The following is a 19,237-nucleotide window of genomic DNA, read 5'->3' on the forward strand; positions in this document are numbered from 1 at the left end:
GCAGGGGCAGCCAATGTTACGTATACCCGTCGTTCCCGCGTCGCGAAATTTAAAATTTACGTAGTTTGCGTAAGTGAATCGTGAATGGCGCTGGACGCCTTTCACGTTCACTTTGAAGCAAATGACGTCCTTGCGACATCATTTACCGCAATGCATGTCGGGAAAGTTTCCCGTCGGAGCATGCGCTCTACGCTCGGCGCGGGAACGCGCCTAATTTAAATGATTCCCACCCCCTACGGGATCATTTAAATTGCGCGCGCTTTGCCGGAGTGCCCACGCAATTTACGGAGCTACTGCTCCGTGAATCGCGGGTAGCGCAGAAAATTTGCGGGGGCGCAGGGCAAAAACGTTGCCCTGCGCCTCCGTAAAAAAAAGCGCAAAGGGTACCTGAATCTAGCCCAATGGCTTTCATTCATGGTGTACTTTTTGTGATCTCTGTGATTGGTCACAGTGTTTCATGATACAAGGCCGATCACAGTGGACCTGTACCATGTGATAGCTGTGGCCAATCACAGCGATCACAATTGTATACAATGGCACGTGAATGGATGATTGCTTATAACAGGGATCATCAATCCCCCCCCCAGAACAGTAAAGTGTCATTTCTTCAGTGTTGTCACATGGAAGGATAGAAGAAAATATTGACACAAATGTGAGAGAGGAGGTGTACTTACTTTTGTGAGATCTGTTATATATAATGTTACATGGCGGGGGGGGGGGGGGACTGATCTATGGCGGGGGGGGCCGATCTATGGCGGGGGGGCGGGGCTGACACTGATCTGGCCAAGTTCTGCTTTGTGATCTGTGAGTTGTGAGTGAGGAGACAGTCTGCGGTTTCCTGTACACGGCGGGGGAGAGATAAGACGTGACAAGTTCTGTGCCAGACAACGCTGAGTGACATCGCACCATGCTGTCTCTTCACGGGGGGCTCCTGTGGCTCGCCATCTTAGGTAAGTGCCCGCTGCCCCCTGGTGATGCCCAGGCCTGGAGTGAGAGGTGACACCCGTCACATGGGCTTTGCAGTCTCTTTGCTCAGAGGGGGACCTCGTTCCTATAAAGCCTCCTATGATCTCCTCTACAATCAGCTGTTATATGTCCCCCCCCCCCAAGACTTCTGCCATTATTTACAGGCATTATAGTGCCAAACACCCGAGACTTCATCAGTGGGGGTCCACTTATTAGAGACTTCATCAGTTGGGGTCCACTTACCTGAGACTTCATCAGTTGGGGTCCACTTACCTGAGACTTCATCAGTTGGGGTCCACTTACCTGAGACTTCATCAGTTGGGGTCCACTTACCTGAGACTTCATCAGTTGGGGTCCACTTACCTGAGACTTCATCAGTTGGGGTCCACTTATTAGAGACTTCATCAGTGGGGGTCCTCTGACCCGAGACTTCATCAGTGGGGGTCCACTTATTAGAGACTTCATCAGTTGGGGGCCACTTACCTGAGACTTCTTCAGTTGGGGTCCACTTGTCTGAGACTTCATCAGTTGGGGTCCACTTACCTGAGACTTCATCAGTTGGGGTCCACTTATTAGAGACTTCATCAGTGGGGGTCCACTTACCAGAGACTTCATCAGTGGGGGTCCTCTGACCTGAGACTTCATCAGTGGGTGTCCACTTATTAGAGACTTCATCAGTGGGTGTCCACTTATTAGAGACTTCATCAGTGGGGGTCCACTTATTAGAGACTTCATCAGTGGGGGTCCACTTACCAGAGACTTCATCAGTGGGGGTCCTCTGACCTGAGACTTCATCAGTGGGTGTCCACTTATTAGAGACTTCATCAGTGGGGGTCCACTTACCAGAGACTTCATCAGTGGGGGTCCTCTGACCTGAGACTTCATCAGTGGGTGTCCACTTATTAGAGACTTCATCAGTGGGGGTCCACTTATTAGAGACTTCATCAGTGGGGGTCCTCTGACCTGAGACTTCATCAGTGGGGGTCATGTTACATAAGAGTGTCAGAGATTGGGGATGTGTTACATGAGAGTGTCAGAGATCGGAGACGTGTTACATGAGAGTGTCAGAGATCAGGGACGTGATACATGAGAGTGTCAGAGATCAGGGACGTGTTACATGAGAGTGTCAGAGATCAGGGACGTGTTACATGAGAGTGTCAGAGATCGGGGACGTGATACATGAGAGTGTCAGAGATCGGGGACGTGATACATGAGAGTGTCAGAGATCGGGGACGTGATACATGAGAGTGTCAGAGATCAGGGACGTGTTACATGAGAGTGTCAGAGATCGGGGACGTGATACATGAGAGTGTCAGAGATCGGGGACGTGATACATGAGAGTGTCAGAGATCGGGGACGTGTCACATGAGAGTGTCAGAGATCGGGGACGTGTTACATGAGAGTGTCAGAGATTGGGGACGTGTTACATGAGAGTGTCAGAGATCGGGGACGTGATACATGAGAGTGTCAGAGATCGGGGACGTGTTACATGAGAGTGTCAGAGATCGGGGACGTGTTACATGAGAGTGTCAGAGATCGGGGACGTGTTACATGAGAGTGTCAGAGATCGGGGACGTGTTACATGAGAGTGTCAGAGATCGGGGACGTGTTACATGAGAGTGTCAGAGATTGGGGACGTGTCACATGAGAGTGTCAGAGATCGGGGACGTGTTACATGAGAGTGTCAGAGATTGGGGACGTGTCACATGAGAGTGTCAGAGATCGGGGGCGTGTTACATGAGAGTGTCAGAGATCGGAGACGTGTCACATGAGAGTGTCAGAGATCGGGGACGTGTCACATGAGAGTGTCAGAGATCGGGGACGTGTTACATGAGAGTGTCAGAGATCGGGGACGTGTTACATGAGAGTGTCAGAGATCGGGGACGTGTTACATGAGAGTGTCAGAGATCAGGGACGTGTTACATGAGAGTGTCAGAGATCAGGGACGTGTTACATGAGAGTGTCAGAGATCGGGGACGTGTTACATGAGAGTGTCAGAGACCTCCATACACAAGTACAGAGATGATGACTCTCAGCCGTTGTCTCTCCTCACAGGTTTGTCTCGGGCTCAGCATGAGGTCACCATAGAGGAGGGGCCCCTCTTCCGCACCGTGCGCTCTCACGCCACCATCTGGTGTGAGGTTTCGGGGAACATGGGGGCCTCCAACCAGGAATTTGAGTTCTCCGTCCGTCTGCCGTCAGATCCAGAGAAGGAGATAAAGGTGGTGAGCACCAGTGACCCCCATTTCCCATATTCAGCCTACGCTGGGCGTGTCCGGAGCCGAGACATCTACATAGAGAAGGTCTCCAGGGGCCACACCGTCCTCCACATCATCAATCTGCAGGAGAAGGACACGGGCGAGTACGAATGTTACACACCCAATACCATCGCCACCTACCTTGGTACCTACAGTGCCAGGACCAACCTGACAGGTGAGAAAAGCCACCCTCGGTGCTTCTCTGCAACTCAACCAACCAGCAGCACCAACACGCCAATCTAATGCCTGTGCCCATCAAACGCAGCCACTGTGCCCATCAATATCCACCAGTTTTCCCCATCAATAGCCGCCAGTATGCCCCATTAATCGCCGCCAGTTTGCCCCATCAAACGCCACCAGTTTGCCCCATCAATAGCCACCAGTTTGCCCCATCAAATGCTACCATTTTGCCCCATCTATAGCCGCCAGTTTGCCCCATCAATAGCCGCAAGTTTTCCCCATCAATAGCCGCCAGTTTGCCCCATCAATAGCCGCCAGTTTGCCCCATCAAATGCCGCCAGTTTGCCCCATCAAATGCCGCCAGTTTGCCCCATCAAATGCCGCCAGTTTGCCCCATCAAATGCTGCCAGTTTGCCCCATCAAATGCTGCCAGTTTGCCCCATCAATAGCCGCCAGTTTGCCCCATCAAATGCCGCCAGTTACCCCCATCAATTGCAGCCAGTTTGCCCCATCAAATGCCGCCAGTTTGCCCCATCAAATGCCGCCAGTTTGCCCCATCAATTGCAGCCAGTTTGCCCCATCAAATGCCGCCAGTTTGCCCCATCAATTGCAGCCAGTTTGCCCCATCAATTGCAGCCAGTTTGCCCCATGAAATGCCACCAGTTTTCCCCATCAATTGCAGCCAGTTTGCCCCATCAATTGCAGCCAGTTTGCCCCATCAAATGCCGCCAGTTTGCCCCATCAAATGCCGCCAGTTTGCCCCATCAAATGCTGCCAGTTTGCCCCATCAAATGCTGCCAGTTTTCCCCATCAATTGCAGCCAGTTTGCCCCATCATTAGCCGCCAGTTTGCCCCATCATTAGCCGCCAGTTTGCCCCATCGAATGCCGCCAGTTTGCCCCATCAATAGCCACCAGTTTGCCCCATCAATTGCAGCCAGTTTGCCCCATCAAATGCCGCCAGTTTGCCCCATCAATTGCAGCCAGTTTGCCCCATCAATTGCAGCCAGTTTGCCCCATGAAATGCCACCAGTTTTCCCCATCAATTGCAGCCAGTTTGCCCCATCAATTGCAGCCAGTTTGCCCCATCAATTGCAGCCAGTTTGCCCCATCAAATGCCGCCAGTTTGCCCCATCAATTGCAGCCAGTTTGCCCCATCAATTGCAGCCAGTTTGCCCCATCAATCGCCGCCAGTTTGCCCCATCATTAGCCGCCAGTTTGCCCCATCAAATGCCGCCAGTTTGCCCCATCAATAGCCACCAGTTTGCCCCATCAATTGCAGCCAGTTTGCCCCATCAAATGCCGCCAGTTTGCCCCATCAATTGCAGCCAGTTTGCCCCATCAATTGCAGCCAGTTTGCCCCATGAAATGCTACCAGTTTTCCCCATCAATTGCAGCCAGTTTGCCCCATCAATTGCAGCCAGTTTGCCCCATCAATAGCCACCAGTTTGCCCCATCAATTGCAGCCAGTTTGCCCCATGAAATGCCACCAGTTTTCCCCATCAATTGCAGCCAGTTTGCCCCATCAATTGCAGCCAGTTTGCCCCATCAATCGCCGCCAGTTTGCCCCATCATTAGCCACCAGTTTGCCCCATCAAACGCCACCAGTTTGCCCCATCAATTGCCACCAGTTTGCCCCATCAATTGCCACCAGTTTGCCCCATCAATAACCGCCAGTTTGCCCCATTAATAGCCGCCAGTTAGCCCCATCAAATGCCGCCAGTTTGCCCCATTAATAGCCGCCAGTTAGCCCCATCAAATGCCACCAGTTTTCCCCATCAAATGCCGCCAGTTTGCCCCATCAAATGCCGCCAGTTTGCCCCATCAAATGCCGCCAGTTTGCCCCATCAAATGCTGCCAGTTTGCCCCATCAAATGCTGCCAGTTTTCCCCATCAATTGCAGCCAGTTTGCCCCATCATTAGCCGCCAGTTTGCCCCATCAATTGCAGCCAGTTTGCCCCATCAATTGCAGCCAGTTTGCCCCATCAAATGCCGCCAGTTTGCCCCATCAATTGCAGCCAGTTTGCCCCATCAATTGCAGCCAGTTTGCCCCATGAAATGCCACCAGTTTTCCCCATCAATTGCAGCCAGTTTGCCCCATCAATTGCAGCCAGTTTGCCCCATCAAATGCCGCCAGTTTGCCCCATCAATTGCAGCCAGTTTGCCCCATCAATTGCAGCCAGTTTGCCCCATGAAATGCCACCAGTTTTCCCCATCAATTGCAGCCAGTTTGCCCCATCAATTGCAGCCAGTTTGCCCCATCAAATGCCGCCAGTTTGCCCCATCAAATGCCGCCAGTTTGCCCCATCAAATGCTGCCAGTTTGCCCCATCAAATGCTGCCAGTTTTCCCCATCAAATGCTGCCAGTTTTCCCCATCAAATGCTGCCAGTTTTCCCCATCAATTGCAGCCAGTTTGCCCCATCATTAGCCGCCAGTTTGCCCCATCATTAGCCGCCAGTTTGCCCCATCGAATGCCGCCAGTTTGCCCCATCAATAGCCACCAGTTTGCCCCATCAATTGCAGCCAGTTTGCCCCATCAAATGCCGCCAGTTTGCCCCATCAATTGCAGCCAGTTTGCCCCATCAATTGCAGCCAGTTTGCCCCATGAAATGCCACCAGTTTTCCCCATCAATTGCAGCCAGTTTGCCCCATCAATTGCAGCCAGTTTGCCCCATCAATAGCCACCAGTTTGCCCCATCAATTGCAGCCAGTTTGCCCCATCAAATGCCGCCAGTTTGCCCCATCAATTGCAGCCAGTTTGCCCCATCAATTGCAGCCAGTTTGCCCCATCAATCGCCGCCAGTTTGCCCCATCATTAGCCGCCAGTTTGCCCCATCAAATGCCGCCAGTTTGCCCCATCAATAGCCACCAGTTTGCCCCATCAATTGCAGCCAGTTTGCCCCATCAAATGCCGCCAGTTTGCCCCATCAATTGCAGCCAGTTTGCCCCATCAATTGCAGCCAGTTTGCCCCATGAAATGCTACCAGTTTTCCCCATCAATTGCAGCCAGTTTGCCCCATCAATTGCAGCCAGTTTGCCCCATCAATAGCCACCAGTTTGCCCCATCAATTGCAGCCAGTTTGCCCCATGAAATGCCACCAGTTTTCCCCATCAATTGCAGCCAGTTTGCCCCATCAATTGCAGCCAGTTTGCCCCATCAATCGCCGCCAGTTTGCCCCATCATTAGCCACCAGTTTGCCCCATCAAACGCCACCAGTTTGCCCCATCAATTGCCACCAGTTTGCCCCATCAATTGCCACCAGTTTGCCCCATCAATAACCGCCAGTTTGCCCCATTAATAGCCGCCAGTTAGCCCCATCAAATGCCGCCAGTTTGCCCCATTAATAGCCGCCAGTTAGCCCCATCAAATGCCACCAGTTTTCCCCATCAAATGCCGCCAGTTTGCCCCATCAAATGCCGCCAGTTTGCCCCATCAAATGCCGCCAGTTTGCCCCATCAAATGCTGCCAGTTTGCCCCATCAAATGCTGCCAGTTTTCCCCATCAATTGCAGCCAGTTTGCCCCATCAATTGCAGCCAGTTTGCCCCATCATTAGCCGCCAGTTTGCCCCATCAATTGCAGCCAGTTTGCCCCATCAATTGCAGCCAGTTTGCCCCATCAAATGCCGCCAGTTTGCCCCATCAATTGCAGCCAGTTTGCCCCATCAATTGCAGCCAGTTTGCCCCATGAAATGCCACCAGTTTTCCCCATCAATTGCAGCCAGTTTGCCCCATCAATTGCCGCCAGTTTGCCCCATCAATAGCCACCAGTTTGCCCCATCAATTGCAGCCAGTTTGCCCCATCAATTGCAGCCAGTTTGCCCCATCAATTGCAGCCAGTTTGCCCCATCAATAGCCGCCAGTTTGCCCCATCAATCGCCGCCAGTTTGCCCCATCAATCGCCGCCAGTTTGCCCCATCAATTGCCGCAGTTTGCCCCATCAAATGCCGCCAGTTTGCCCCATCAAATGCCGCCAGTTTGCCCCATCAAATGCTGCCAGTTTGCCCCATCAAATGCTGCCAGTTTTCCCCATCAATTGCAGCCAGTTTGCCCCATCATTAGCCGCCAGTTTGCCCCATCAATTGCAGCCAGTTTGCCCCATCAATTGCAGCCAGTTTGCCCCATCAAATGCCGCCAGTTTTCCCCATCAATTGCAGCCAGTTTGCCCCATCAATTGCAGCCAGTTTGCCCCATGAAATGCCACCAGTTTTCCCCATCAATTGCAGCCAGTTTGCCCCATCAATTGCCGCCAGTTTGCCCCATCAATAGCCACCAGTTTGCCCCATCAATTGCAGCCAGTTTGCCCCATCAATTGCAGCCAGTTTGCCCCATCAATTGCAGCCAGTTTGCCCCATCAATAGCCGCCAGTTTGCCCCATCAATCGCCGCCAGTTTGCCCCATCAATCGCCGCCAGTTTGCCCCATCAATTGCCGCAGTTTGCCCCATCAATTGCCGCAGTTTGCCCCATCAATAGCCGCCAGTTTGCCCCATCAAATGCCACCAGTTTGCCCCATCAATTGCAGCCATTTTGCCCCATCAATTGCAGCCAGTTTGCCCCATCAATCACTGCCAGTTTGCCCCATCAATAGCCGCCAGTTTGCCCCATCAAATGCTGCCAGTTTGCCCATCAAATGCTGCCAGTTTGCCCATCAAATGCTGCCAGTTTGCCCATCAAATGCTGCCAGTTTGCCCCATTAAATTCCGCCAGTTTGCCCCATCAAATGCCGCCAGTTTGCCCCATCAAATGCCACCAGTTTGCCCCATCAATAGCCGCCAGTTTGCCCCATCAATAGCCGCCAGTTTGCCCATCAAATGCTACCATTTTGCCCATAAAATTCTGCCAGTTTGCCCCATCAATAGCCGCCAGTTTGCCCATCAAATGCTGCCAGTTTGCCCCATCAATAGCCGCAAGTTTGCCCCATCAATAGCCGCCAGTTTGCCCCATCAATAGCCGCCAGTTTGCCCCATCAATAGCCGCCAGTTTGCCCCATCAAATGCTGCCAGTTTGCCCCATCAAATGCCGCCAGTTTGCCCCATCAATAGCCACCAGTTTGCCCCATCAAACGCCACCAGTTTGCCCCATCAAATGACGCCAGTTTTCCCCATCAAATGACGCCAGTTTTCCCCATCAATTGCCGCCAGTTTGCCCCATCAAACGCCACCAGTTTGCCCCATCAAATGACGCCAGTTTTCCCCATCAAATGACGCCAGTTTTCCCCATCAATTGCCGCCAGTTTGCCCCATCAATAGCCGCCAGTTTGCCCCATCAAATGACGCCAGTTTTCCCCATCAATAGCCGCCAGTTTGCCCCATCAAATGACGCCAGTTTTCCCCATCAATAGCCGCCAGTTTGCCCCATCAAATGCCACCAGTTCTGGTCCTGATCCCTCTCCACCACGTTGTTCATCGACTGGTCACTAAATACTTGGAATTCATGAAAGTGTGTATATTATTATTATATCTGTCCCGGTTGTCGGGTGATTCGGATATTTTAGGTGATCGTATTGGATTCTCTCTTCCCTCCAGTCATACCAAACACTCTGCGGGTTCTGATGCCTCTCGGGGCCGTGGAGACGTCAGAGGGATCTTCCCTGGATCTGACCTGCCAGGTCTCTATGGCCTCCTCCCAGCACACCCACCTGTCCGTCTCCTGGATCCTCTCCACTGACCGGGAATCCGAGATCCTGACCTTGTCCCGGGACTTTGTCCTCCACCCTGGTGGGGCATTCCCTGAGAGAGTCACAGCTGGAGAGGTACGTATGGACAAGCTGAGCGAGACCACCTACAGGCTGACCATTGGGGCCCTCCGCCAGTCAGACCAAGGCGAGATCTTCTGCCGGGGATCCGAGTGGATCCAGGATCCCAGCGGAGTGTGGACGAAGATCGCCGAGAAGGACTCGGAGAAGACCACCGTGAAGGTGGCAACAGTGCAGGGTAAGAACCTCAAGTCTACTTCACATGAACCCAACATGTCCAGAGAGGGCAATCGTACACTGCAAGGTCCATGACACTCTTCAATACCGGACACTTTCACCCCCTTCCTGCCCCCGACAATACCGGACACTTTCACCCCCTTCCTGCCCCCGACAATACTGGTCAGTGGTCACTTCCACCCCCTTCCTGCCCCGACAATACTGGACACTTTCACCCCCTTCATGCCCCCCCAATACTGGTCACTTCCACCCCCTTTCTGCCCCCGACAATACTGGACACTTTCACCCCCTTCCTGCCCCCGACAATACTGGACACTTCCACAACCTTCCTGCCCCCCTAATACCAGACACTTTCACCCCCTTCCCCCCCCCCCCCCAATACTGGACACTTCCACCCCCTTCCTGCCCCTGACAATACTGGACACTTTCACCCCCTTCCTGCCCCCGACAATACCGGACACTTCCACCCCCTTCCTGCCCCCCCCAATACTTCACACTTTCACCCCCTTCCTGCCCCCCACAATACTGGACACTTTCACCCCCTTCCTGCCCCCGACAATACTGGACACTTGCATCCCCTTCCTGCCCCCCCCCAATACTGGACACTTTCACCCCCTTCCTGCCCCCGACAATACTGGACACTTTCACCCCCTTCCTGCCCCCAACAATACCGGACACTTCCACCCCCTTCCTGCCCCCCCAATACTTCACACTTTCACCCCCTTCCTGCCCCCCACAATACTGGACACTTTCACCCCCTTCCTGCCCCCGACAATACTGGACACTTGCATCCCCTTCCTGCCCCCCCCAATACTGGACACTTTCACCCCCTTCCTGCCCCCGACAATACTGGACACTTTCACCCCCTTCCTGCCCCCAACAATACTGGACACTTCCACCCCCTTCCTGCCCCCGACAATACTGGACACTTTCATCCCCTTCCTGCCCCCAACAATACTGGACACTTCCACCCCCTTCCTGCCCCCGACAATACTAGACACTTACACCCCCTTCCTCCCCCCCCCCCCCCCCAATTATGGATACTTTCACCCCCTTCCTGCGCCCCACAATACCAGACACTTTCACCCCCTTCCTGCCCCCACAATACCGGACACTTCCACCCCCTTTCTGCCCCCAATACTGGACACTTTCACCCCCTTCCTGCCCCCCAATACTAGACATTTTCACCCCCTTCCCCCCCCCCCCCCCAATACTGGACACATTCACCCCCTTCCTGCCCCCCAATCCTGGACACTTTCACTCCCTTCCTGCCCCCCTAATACCAGACACATTCAACCCCTTCCTGCCCCTCCCAATACTGGACACTTTCACCCCCTTCCTGCTCCCAATACTGGACACTTTCACCCCCTTCCTGCCCCCCTAATACCAGACACTTTCACCCCCTTCCTGCCCCCCTAATACCAGACACTTTCACCCCCTTCATGCCCCTCCCAATACTGGACACTTTCACCCCCTTCCTGCCCCTCCCAATACTGGACACTTTCACCCCTTCCTGCCCCCAATACTGGACACTTTCACCCCCTTCCTGCCCTCAATACTGGACACTTTCACCCCCTTCCTGGCAGGATCACCAGGTGAAAATAAAGGAAGGAAAGCCTTTGGTTCTTGGGTTTAATCAGTGGTGGCCAACTCAGTGTATATACAGGGCATCAGCTGTGGCCCCCAACATATCTGAAGGGCCACGCAATAACTTTTCTTTTTGTAAACTGACACACCCACAGGGGGTGTGTCCATGACAGCCTGGGCCCACGGGAAGTGGATTGGGTGATGATGGAAGTCAAGCAGCATTGGACATTGGAGCTCTAGCACTGTGTGGGGTATGGGGGGGGGGGGGACACAGTGAATAAGGTGGCAGCCCTCTACATCGATGACTCCTCCCCTTCCCACCGTCTAAAATGCTGTGACTCCACCTCCCTACCACCTTCCCTCCCTTCTCGAGTTCAGAGGCGGAGTTATGTAGATTCAATCAGAAAGAGACAGTCTGAAGGTAAACAGCTCATGCTCCAGTTTCTCTCCCTCCCCCCGGGGGTCCCGTGTTATGGTGCCCCCGGCTACATGCTGTGAAAACAGAATTTGTATGTGTAGTAACTCCATAGTAACTACACTATAATAAAACAACAAACACAAATGAGATGTGGTGTCCCTTAGTGGACGATGCGGTCCGGGGACTGTGGTGTGGCGTGTGGTCAGTTGGTTGAACTCGATGGACTTGTCTTTTTTTTTAATCAGACTAACAATGTAACTATGTACACTGGCCCAGATTCAGTAAGAATTGCGCATAAATTACGGGGGCACAGGGCAACGATTTTGCCCTGCGCCCCCGCAAATTTGCGCCGCTGCCCTCGATTCACGGAGCAGTAGCTCTGTAAATTGCGAGGGCGCGCCGGCAAAATTTCCCGGCATAAGCGCGCGCAATTTAAATGATCCCGCAGGGGGCGGGAATCATTTAAATTAGGCGCGTTCCCGCGCCGATCGTAAAGCGCATGCGCCGTCGGGAAACTTTCCCGACGTGCATTGCGGCAAATGACGTCGCAAGGACGTCATTTGCTTCAAAGTGAACGTGAATGGCGTCCAGCTTACGCTGGCGTCACTTACGCAAACGACGTGAAATTCAAATTTCACGACGCGGGAACGGCGGGTATACTTTAGCATTGGCTGCCTTTACGCTAAAGACGCCGTACGGAAACTCCGTAACTTGCGTACGCAGGGCTCGCGCAACATTGTGAATCGGCGTTAGTATGCAATTTGCATACTATACGCTGAGCACAATGGGAGCGCCCCCTAGCGGTCATCGCAAGAATGCAGCCTAAAATCTGCGTGGCATAAGAGCCTTATGCCACGCAGATTTTAGGCCGCAGTCGGCGTTACGATGTTCCTGAATCAGGAGCATTCGTAACGCCGGCGCAAGCAAGCAATTGCGCCTGCGTAACTATGGTTACGCAGGTGCAATTGCTCTCTGAATCCGGGCCAGTGTGTGTGAGTTCTATACCAGGACGAGGTCTCACCTCAGGACCTATAATAAGCTTCGGCACCCGGCCAGACGGCGTTTCCGGGGGGTTAGGTATGCGCTGATTTGTGTCTCTACAGTGGCTGATCAATGCAATCTCATTTCAGGTGGAGATTTTGGAGTCCAGCTGGAGGCGCCGGCCACGGTTCTCACCCCAGGACACCCCCTGGAGGTCATCTGCTCCATCACTAACACGAGTCCCGGGGGCGGGCAGTTCCGCGTTGTCTGGCTGCTCGGTGGAACCAAAACGGCCACCTGGGAGTCATCTGGAGTGGTCACATTCAGAAAGGAGTCTGGCTCCGCAGGGGCGGAGGGACGGCTGGTTGTGCACAGGCGGGACCTGACTACCTGGGTGCTCAGGATCAGTCAGGTGCGGATTGAAGATGGCGGCTCATACGTCTGCGAGGTCACCGACGAGCGGAGCAAGAAGACCCAGATCTCCAAACTGATGTCTGTGGAGGTGAAACGACCAGGTGGGCCCCACAACAAATATAATACATTGAATCTAATAATATTAAGGATGATGGGGGCTGGGCTCAGACATGTGTGGTCTCATTATATCATTTATATTTAATATTTACATTTATTTATGTAGATATTTATATTAATATTACTATTATAGTGCTATTAATTATTATTTAATATTAAATATTATTTTTATTATTTATATACTATTTATAAATACGATTTACTTATTTATTTATTTATGTATTTATATATTTAGATTTCTACTATTTTATTCATTTATATTTAAAATGTATATTAATGTATTTATATAGTTATATTATCATTATTATTATTGTTATTATTATTATTATTATTATTAATAATATTTTTTTTATTTATAAATTATATATATATATATATATATATATATATATATATATATATTATTCATTTATATTTATATTTATATTATTCATTTATATTTAATATTTATATTTATATTATTATTATTATTTATATATTTATAAATATTATTTATGCATTTATTAATATTTCTAATATTTTATTTATATTTATTCATGTATTTATTTATATTATTATTCATTTTATTATTATTTATATATTTATAAATATTAAGGGCCAGATTCACAGAAGAAATACGCCGGAGTATCTACTGATACTCCAGCGTATTTTCAAATTTGCCGCATCGTATCTTAATTTGTGATTCACAAACAAGATACGACGGCTTTTGGCTAAGATCCGACAGGCTTACGGCTTCGTACGCCTTCGGATCTTAGGCTGCAATACTTCGGCCGCCGCTGGGTGGAGTTCGCGTCGTTTTCCAGCGTCGGGTATGCAAATTAGCATTTACGGCGATCCACGAACCTACTCGCGTGCGTTACGTCGTCGCTCGTCATTTTTTCCGGTCGCAAAGGTAAGCCTGCTTTTTCATGGCTTAACTTTAGACGAGCCATGTTAAAGTATGGCCGTCGTTCCCGCGTCGAATTTGAATTTTTTTTTTTGCGTAAGTACGTTACGCACGTCGCCATTCACAAACACATCGGGGCGCCGTAATTTCACGCAAAGCACGACGGGAAATTTCCAAACGGAGCATGCGCAGAACGTTCGGCGTGGGAACGTGCCTAATTTAAATGGTACAAGCCCCATTTGAATTAGGCGGGCTTGCGCCAGACGGCTTTACGCTACGCCGCCGAAAGTTTACACGCAAGTGCTTGGTGAATCAGTCACTTGCGCTGAAAACTTGCGGCGGTGTAACGTATAGACGATATGTTATGCCGCCGCATTTGTACTTGAATCTGGCCCTTCGATTTCTACTATTTTATTCATTTATATTTAATATTTATATTAATGTATTTATATAGTTATATTATCATTATTATTATTGTTATTATTAATTATTTATTTATTTATAAATATTATTTATGTATGTATGTGTATATATATATATATATTATTTATTTATATTTAATATTTATATTATTATTATTATTATTATTATTATTATTTATATATTTATAAATATTATTTATGCATTTATTTATATTTCTAATATTTTATTTATATTTATTCATGTATTTATTTATATTATTATTAATTTTATTATTATTTATATTTATATATTTATAAATATTATGTATGCATGCATGTAGTCATTTATATTTCAAATATTTTATTAATATTTATATTTATTTATTTATATTATTATTGTTGTTATTATTATTATTATTATGTATATATTTACAGTATAAATAGTATTTAGTTATATTTCTAATATTTTATTTAAATTTTAATATTTATTATTATTATTATTATTATTATTATCATTATTTATAAATATTATTTATGTATGTATTTATTTATATTTCTAATATTTTATTAATTTATATTTAATATTTATGTATTTATTTATATTTCTAATATTTTATTTAAATTTTAATATTTATTATTATTATTATTATTATTATTATTATTACATTTATTTATATTTCTAATATTTTTATAATTTTATATTTATTTACTGTATCTGTTATTTAGATAACATTTGTATATCATTATATTATAATATATTGTGAGTTTGTTGCGTTGCAGAGTCGCGCGCTCCGCAGGTCTCGCTCACGGCGGTCACGTCTCAGCTCTATGAAGGGGATTCGTTGGGGTTTCGCTGTCTGGTCTCCTCCTCATCCTCCTCCTCGGCTTCTCTCGGTTGGTTCCGGAAGGCGGCATCGGGCGACTTGACGCAAATCGCGACCATACTGCCGGACGGTCGGCTGGTGATTGGTACAGATTATAAGAGCAAACATGATGAGGGTCACCTGGTGGTGGAGAAGGGAGATTCCGGGCTCTTTATTCTCAGGTTGGATGATCTGACGCAAAGCGACAAAGGAGACTATGTCTGCCGCTATACCGAGGGGACGCAGGGCGAGGGCAGAGCCTGGATAGATGTCACCACGGACAGTAACGGTGTCCAGATAGATGTCCAGCATCTGAGTAAGAGTCTCTGAGATAATGAATCAAAAATGTATGCCCCTGAAAACACCCGCTGTGCCCATTATGAGGGGTTCCCACCATCCCTGTGCTGAGTTCCCGGGTCTGTACACCCGCTGTGCCCATTATGAGGGGTTCCCACCATCCCTGTGCTGAGTTCCCAGATCTGTACACCCGCTGTGCCCATTATGAGGGGTTCCCACCATCCCTGTGCTGAGTTCCCGGGTCTGTACACCCGCTGTGCCCATTATGAGGGGTTCCCACCATCCCTGTGCTGAGTTCCCGGGTCTGTACACCCGCTGTGCCCATTATGAGGGGTTCCCACCATCCCTGTGCTGAGTTCCCGGGTCTGTACACCCGCTGTGCCCATTATGAGGAGTTCCCACCATCCCTGTGCCCATTATCAGGGGTTCCCACCATCCCTGTGCTGAGTTCCCGGGTCTGTACACCCGCTGTGCCCATTAGGAGGGGTTCCCACCATCCCTGTACTGAGTTCACGGGTCTGTACACCCGCTGTGCCCATTATGAGGGGTTCCCACCACCCCTGTGCTGAGTTCCCGGGTCTGTACACCCGCTGTGCCCATTATGAGGGGTTCCCACCATCCCTGTGCTGAGTTCTCGGGTCTGTACACCCGCTGTGCCCATTATGAGGGGTTCCCACCATCCCTGTGCTGAGTTCCCGGGTCTGTACACCCGCTGTGCCCATTATGAGGGGTTAATTTTGTTTATTGAAAAAATCTTACAAACAACAACTTATATCCAATAAAACCATTATAAATAAAACATATTTACAAAACAATTGAATATGACTATACAAAACAGAAACAAACACAAAAACATAATAAACGGTGCAAACCAAATTGCGCACAACATAATCCCTACGGGAGAGCCAGACTAAAGAGCATCACCATGCATGTCACCTTTTATATAAAGTGAGTGGGAACTGCCATTAAGGTGGCTGAGGCTGTTTCTCAGCCTGGCTACTCCCTCTCCCTGGAGAACCAGCGCGCTTCGTGGCACCCTGGCACTCTTCATCCATAGAGGATGCAGAACTGAACGAGTCCCATTCATAGTCATCCTCAGACAGTACCGTAAATGTAAAAGGCAAAACCTCAGGACTTAAGGTAACTGTACCTCCTTTTTTCCCCTTCTTTTTGCCTCTCCTCCTTTTATCCTCCAACCACTCCATATCATCCTTGGACAACCCGGAGTCAGCAGCCTCCCCACACCCTTCACCCCCCTCCCCCCCATACTCCCTTCCCTTATCTACCCCCAGGCCAGCCTCTTCACCATCCTCCCCACTCCTCTGCACCCCACGATCCTTAACAGGAACCCTGCAGCATCGAGGGAGGGGGACTGGCACCGCACCTGATGCACCAGCACCTCTTGCTGCCTCTGCGATTTTAGAAGACACAGAAGGATTGGACACATTCTCTGCAACTGACACCTTACTTACAGACTGGGAAGACACTGACACATTGGGAATTGGCACAGTCTGGGGCACCACGGACACTAGGGTGACCACATTTCCAAACTGCCATTCAGGGACACCCCCCCCCCCCCCCATTTTTTTGCAGATTTTTGGGGCAGGGGCGTATGAAATCAGCGGGCCCATGTGCGAGATCAAAAGTGGGCCCTAGGCATCAAGAAAAACAACTGAGTGGTCGGGGCACAGAGTAGTCAGAGGGGCAGTGGGATGGATAGAGGCACACCTCCCAACTTTCTGAGATGGAAATGAAGGACACCTATTAGCAAAAATATGTAGGAGAATTATAAACAAAGAAAAACTGGTTAAACCCACAGGTGCTTTTTTACCACTACTATTCTTTTATATTGGCTCCTTGAGGGACAAACAAGGAGGAAAGAGGAACAAAGGGGTAGAGGGACAATGCTCTAAATGAGGGACAGTTCCTCCAAATCAGGAACAGCACAGGAGGGGGGGGGGTGAAGAACAGCACAGGTGGGACCAGAGGACAGCACAGGAGGGGGGGACTGATGAACTGCAGGGGTGGGGGACTGAAGAACAGCACAGGTGGGACCAGAGGACAGCACAGGAGGGGGGGACTGATGAACTGCACCGGGTGGGGGACTGGAGAACAGCACAGGTGGGGGACTGGAGAACAGCACAGGTGGGGGACTGGAGAACAGCACAGGTGGGGGACTGGAGAACAGCACAGGTGGGGGACTGGAGGACTGCACAGGTGGGACCAGAGGACTGCACAGGTGGGACCAGAGGACAGCACAGGAGGAGGGACTGAAGAACAGCACAGGGTGGGACTGAAGAACAGCACAGGGTGGGACTGAAGAACAGCACAGGGTGGGAGCAGAGGACAGCACAGGAGGGGGGGACTGACGAACAGCACAGGAGGGGGGGGGGGACTGAAGAACAGCACAGGGTGGGACCAGAGGACAGCACAGGAGGGGGGGACTGAAGAACAGCACAGGAGGGGGGACTGAAGAACAGCACAGGTGGGACAGCACAGGAGGGGGGGGACTGAAGAATAGCACAGGTGGGACCAGAGGACAGCACAGGAGGGGGGACTGAAGAACAGCACAGGTGGGACCAGAGGACAGCACAGGAGGGGGGACTGAAGAACAGCACAGGTGGGACTAGAGGACAGCACAGGAGGGGGGACTGAAGAACAGCACAGGTGGGACCAGAGGACAGCACAGGAGGGGGGACTGAAGAACAGCACAGGTGGGACTAGAGGACAGCACAGGAGGGGGGACTGAAGAACAGCACAGGTGGGACCAGAGCACAGCAGGGGGTTGGTGAATGGAGGGTGAGGTGGGAGAGAGCAGAGAAGTTACTAGGGAAGATCAGCCAGGAGAGTGTTGAGGGACCTGTGGGCAGCAGAAGGAAACTGGATAGGAGGGGTGGCATATAGAGAAACTGATGCCCCCCATGTTCTTCTTGCAGCCACTGAATGCCCGCTTTTCCTCCTTTACCTTCTGCAGGCATTCAGTGGCTGCAAGAAGAATATGGGGGGCATCAGTTCCTCTATATGCCGCCCCTCCTATCCAGGTTTAGAGGGAAGCTGCATGGACCATCCTGGAGTATGAGGCTGGGTTGCAATGGCGCCCCCTGTAGTTACACCGCTGCAGTGGAGTAACTAAAACATTTCTGTCAGTTTGAAGGAGCAATGAATGGAATGCTGGCAGGATTCTGAGGTTGTGATAGTCGCTGATGAGCCACTACTGAGAGGATTGCTTGGTATACAGAGGGGGTAACAAGACTAGTAGGTGAAAAGGTGGCAGAACATGAAAGGCTGAAGGTGAGGGGGGAGGGGGGGCAGTGAGAGGCAAACAAGTAGTGGGAGAGAAGAGACATTGAGCAGCTGGACAGGACTGGCTGTGAGGAGTTATCATGTGTGCAGGGATGCAGGAAACATCTTCAGCTCTGAGGAGTTCATGCTGGGATCTGTAGTTCTTCACTTTTTTGGGGGGGGGGGTCACATCCCCAAAAGTGAAGGATTACAAGTCCCAGCATGAACCCTGCCCTGATATCTAAGGATGTTTCCTCCTTCCATCCAGGGTGTCATGTGTCATTGTCTTCTCCTGCCGACCCTTATCTGCCTTATCTTACTCAGCCTGGAGCAAGCCTCTGAGTGTCCTGTGCAGACACACACTCCAGCTTCTTACAAGTGCTGAACTCTGACTGCTGAGGGAGAGCCGACAGGATTATAACACGGATGGATCTGCTGGTCAGTGCTTTGCAATGTTACTTGCCTTAGTTTGTACCATCTCTCATCTGTACACTGCAGTCTGTCTCAGAGTCTGATGTTTCTTCTGGCTGCTGGCTGGACTCCAGAACATACACGAGGAGGTGGGTGGAGCTGAACAGAAGGCGCGGAGGAGGAAGTTAAACTCTCCTCCGCTGTGATAGGTCTCTGCCTCTCTCCTGCTCTGACGTCACTGGTTGC

General features: G+C 50.3%; 1 protein-coding gene across 1 annotated transcript in view; it reads left to right on the top strand.

The window, feature by feature from the left end:
• The first annotated feature begins 907 nt into the window (after positions 1-907).
• The window catches only part of LOC120921670 (immunoglobulin superfamily member 2-like), a 48,314-nt gene continuing 29,984 nt past the window's right edge, over positions 908-19,237 (top strand). The window contains exons 1-5 of the mRNA XM_040334195.1: positions 908-950; positions 3,022-3,399; positions 8,928-9,335; positions 12,470-12,835; positions 14,919-15,317. Of these exons, the coding sequence (XP_040190129.1) occupies positions 908-950; positions 3,022-3,399; positions 8,928-9,335; positions 12,470-12,835; positions 14,919-15,317 (1,594 nt within the window). The remainder of the gene's footprint in view (positions 951-3,021; positions 3,400-8,927; positions 9,336-12,469; positions 12,836-14,918; positions 15,318-19,237) is intronic.

Source organism: Rana temporaria, assembly GCF_905171775.1.
Source record: "Rana temporaria chromosome 2 unlocalized genomic scaffold, aRanTem1.1 chr2q, whole genome shotgun sequence".
Classification (NCBI taxonomy): Eukaryota; Metazoa; Chordata; class Amphibia; order Anura; family Ranidae; genus Rana; species Rana temporaria.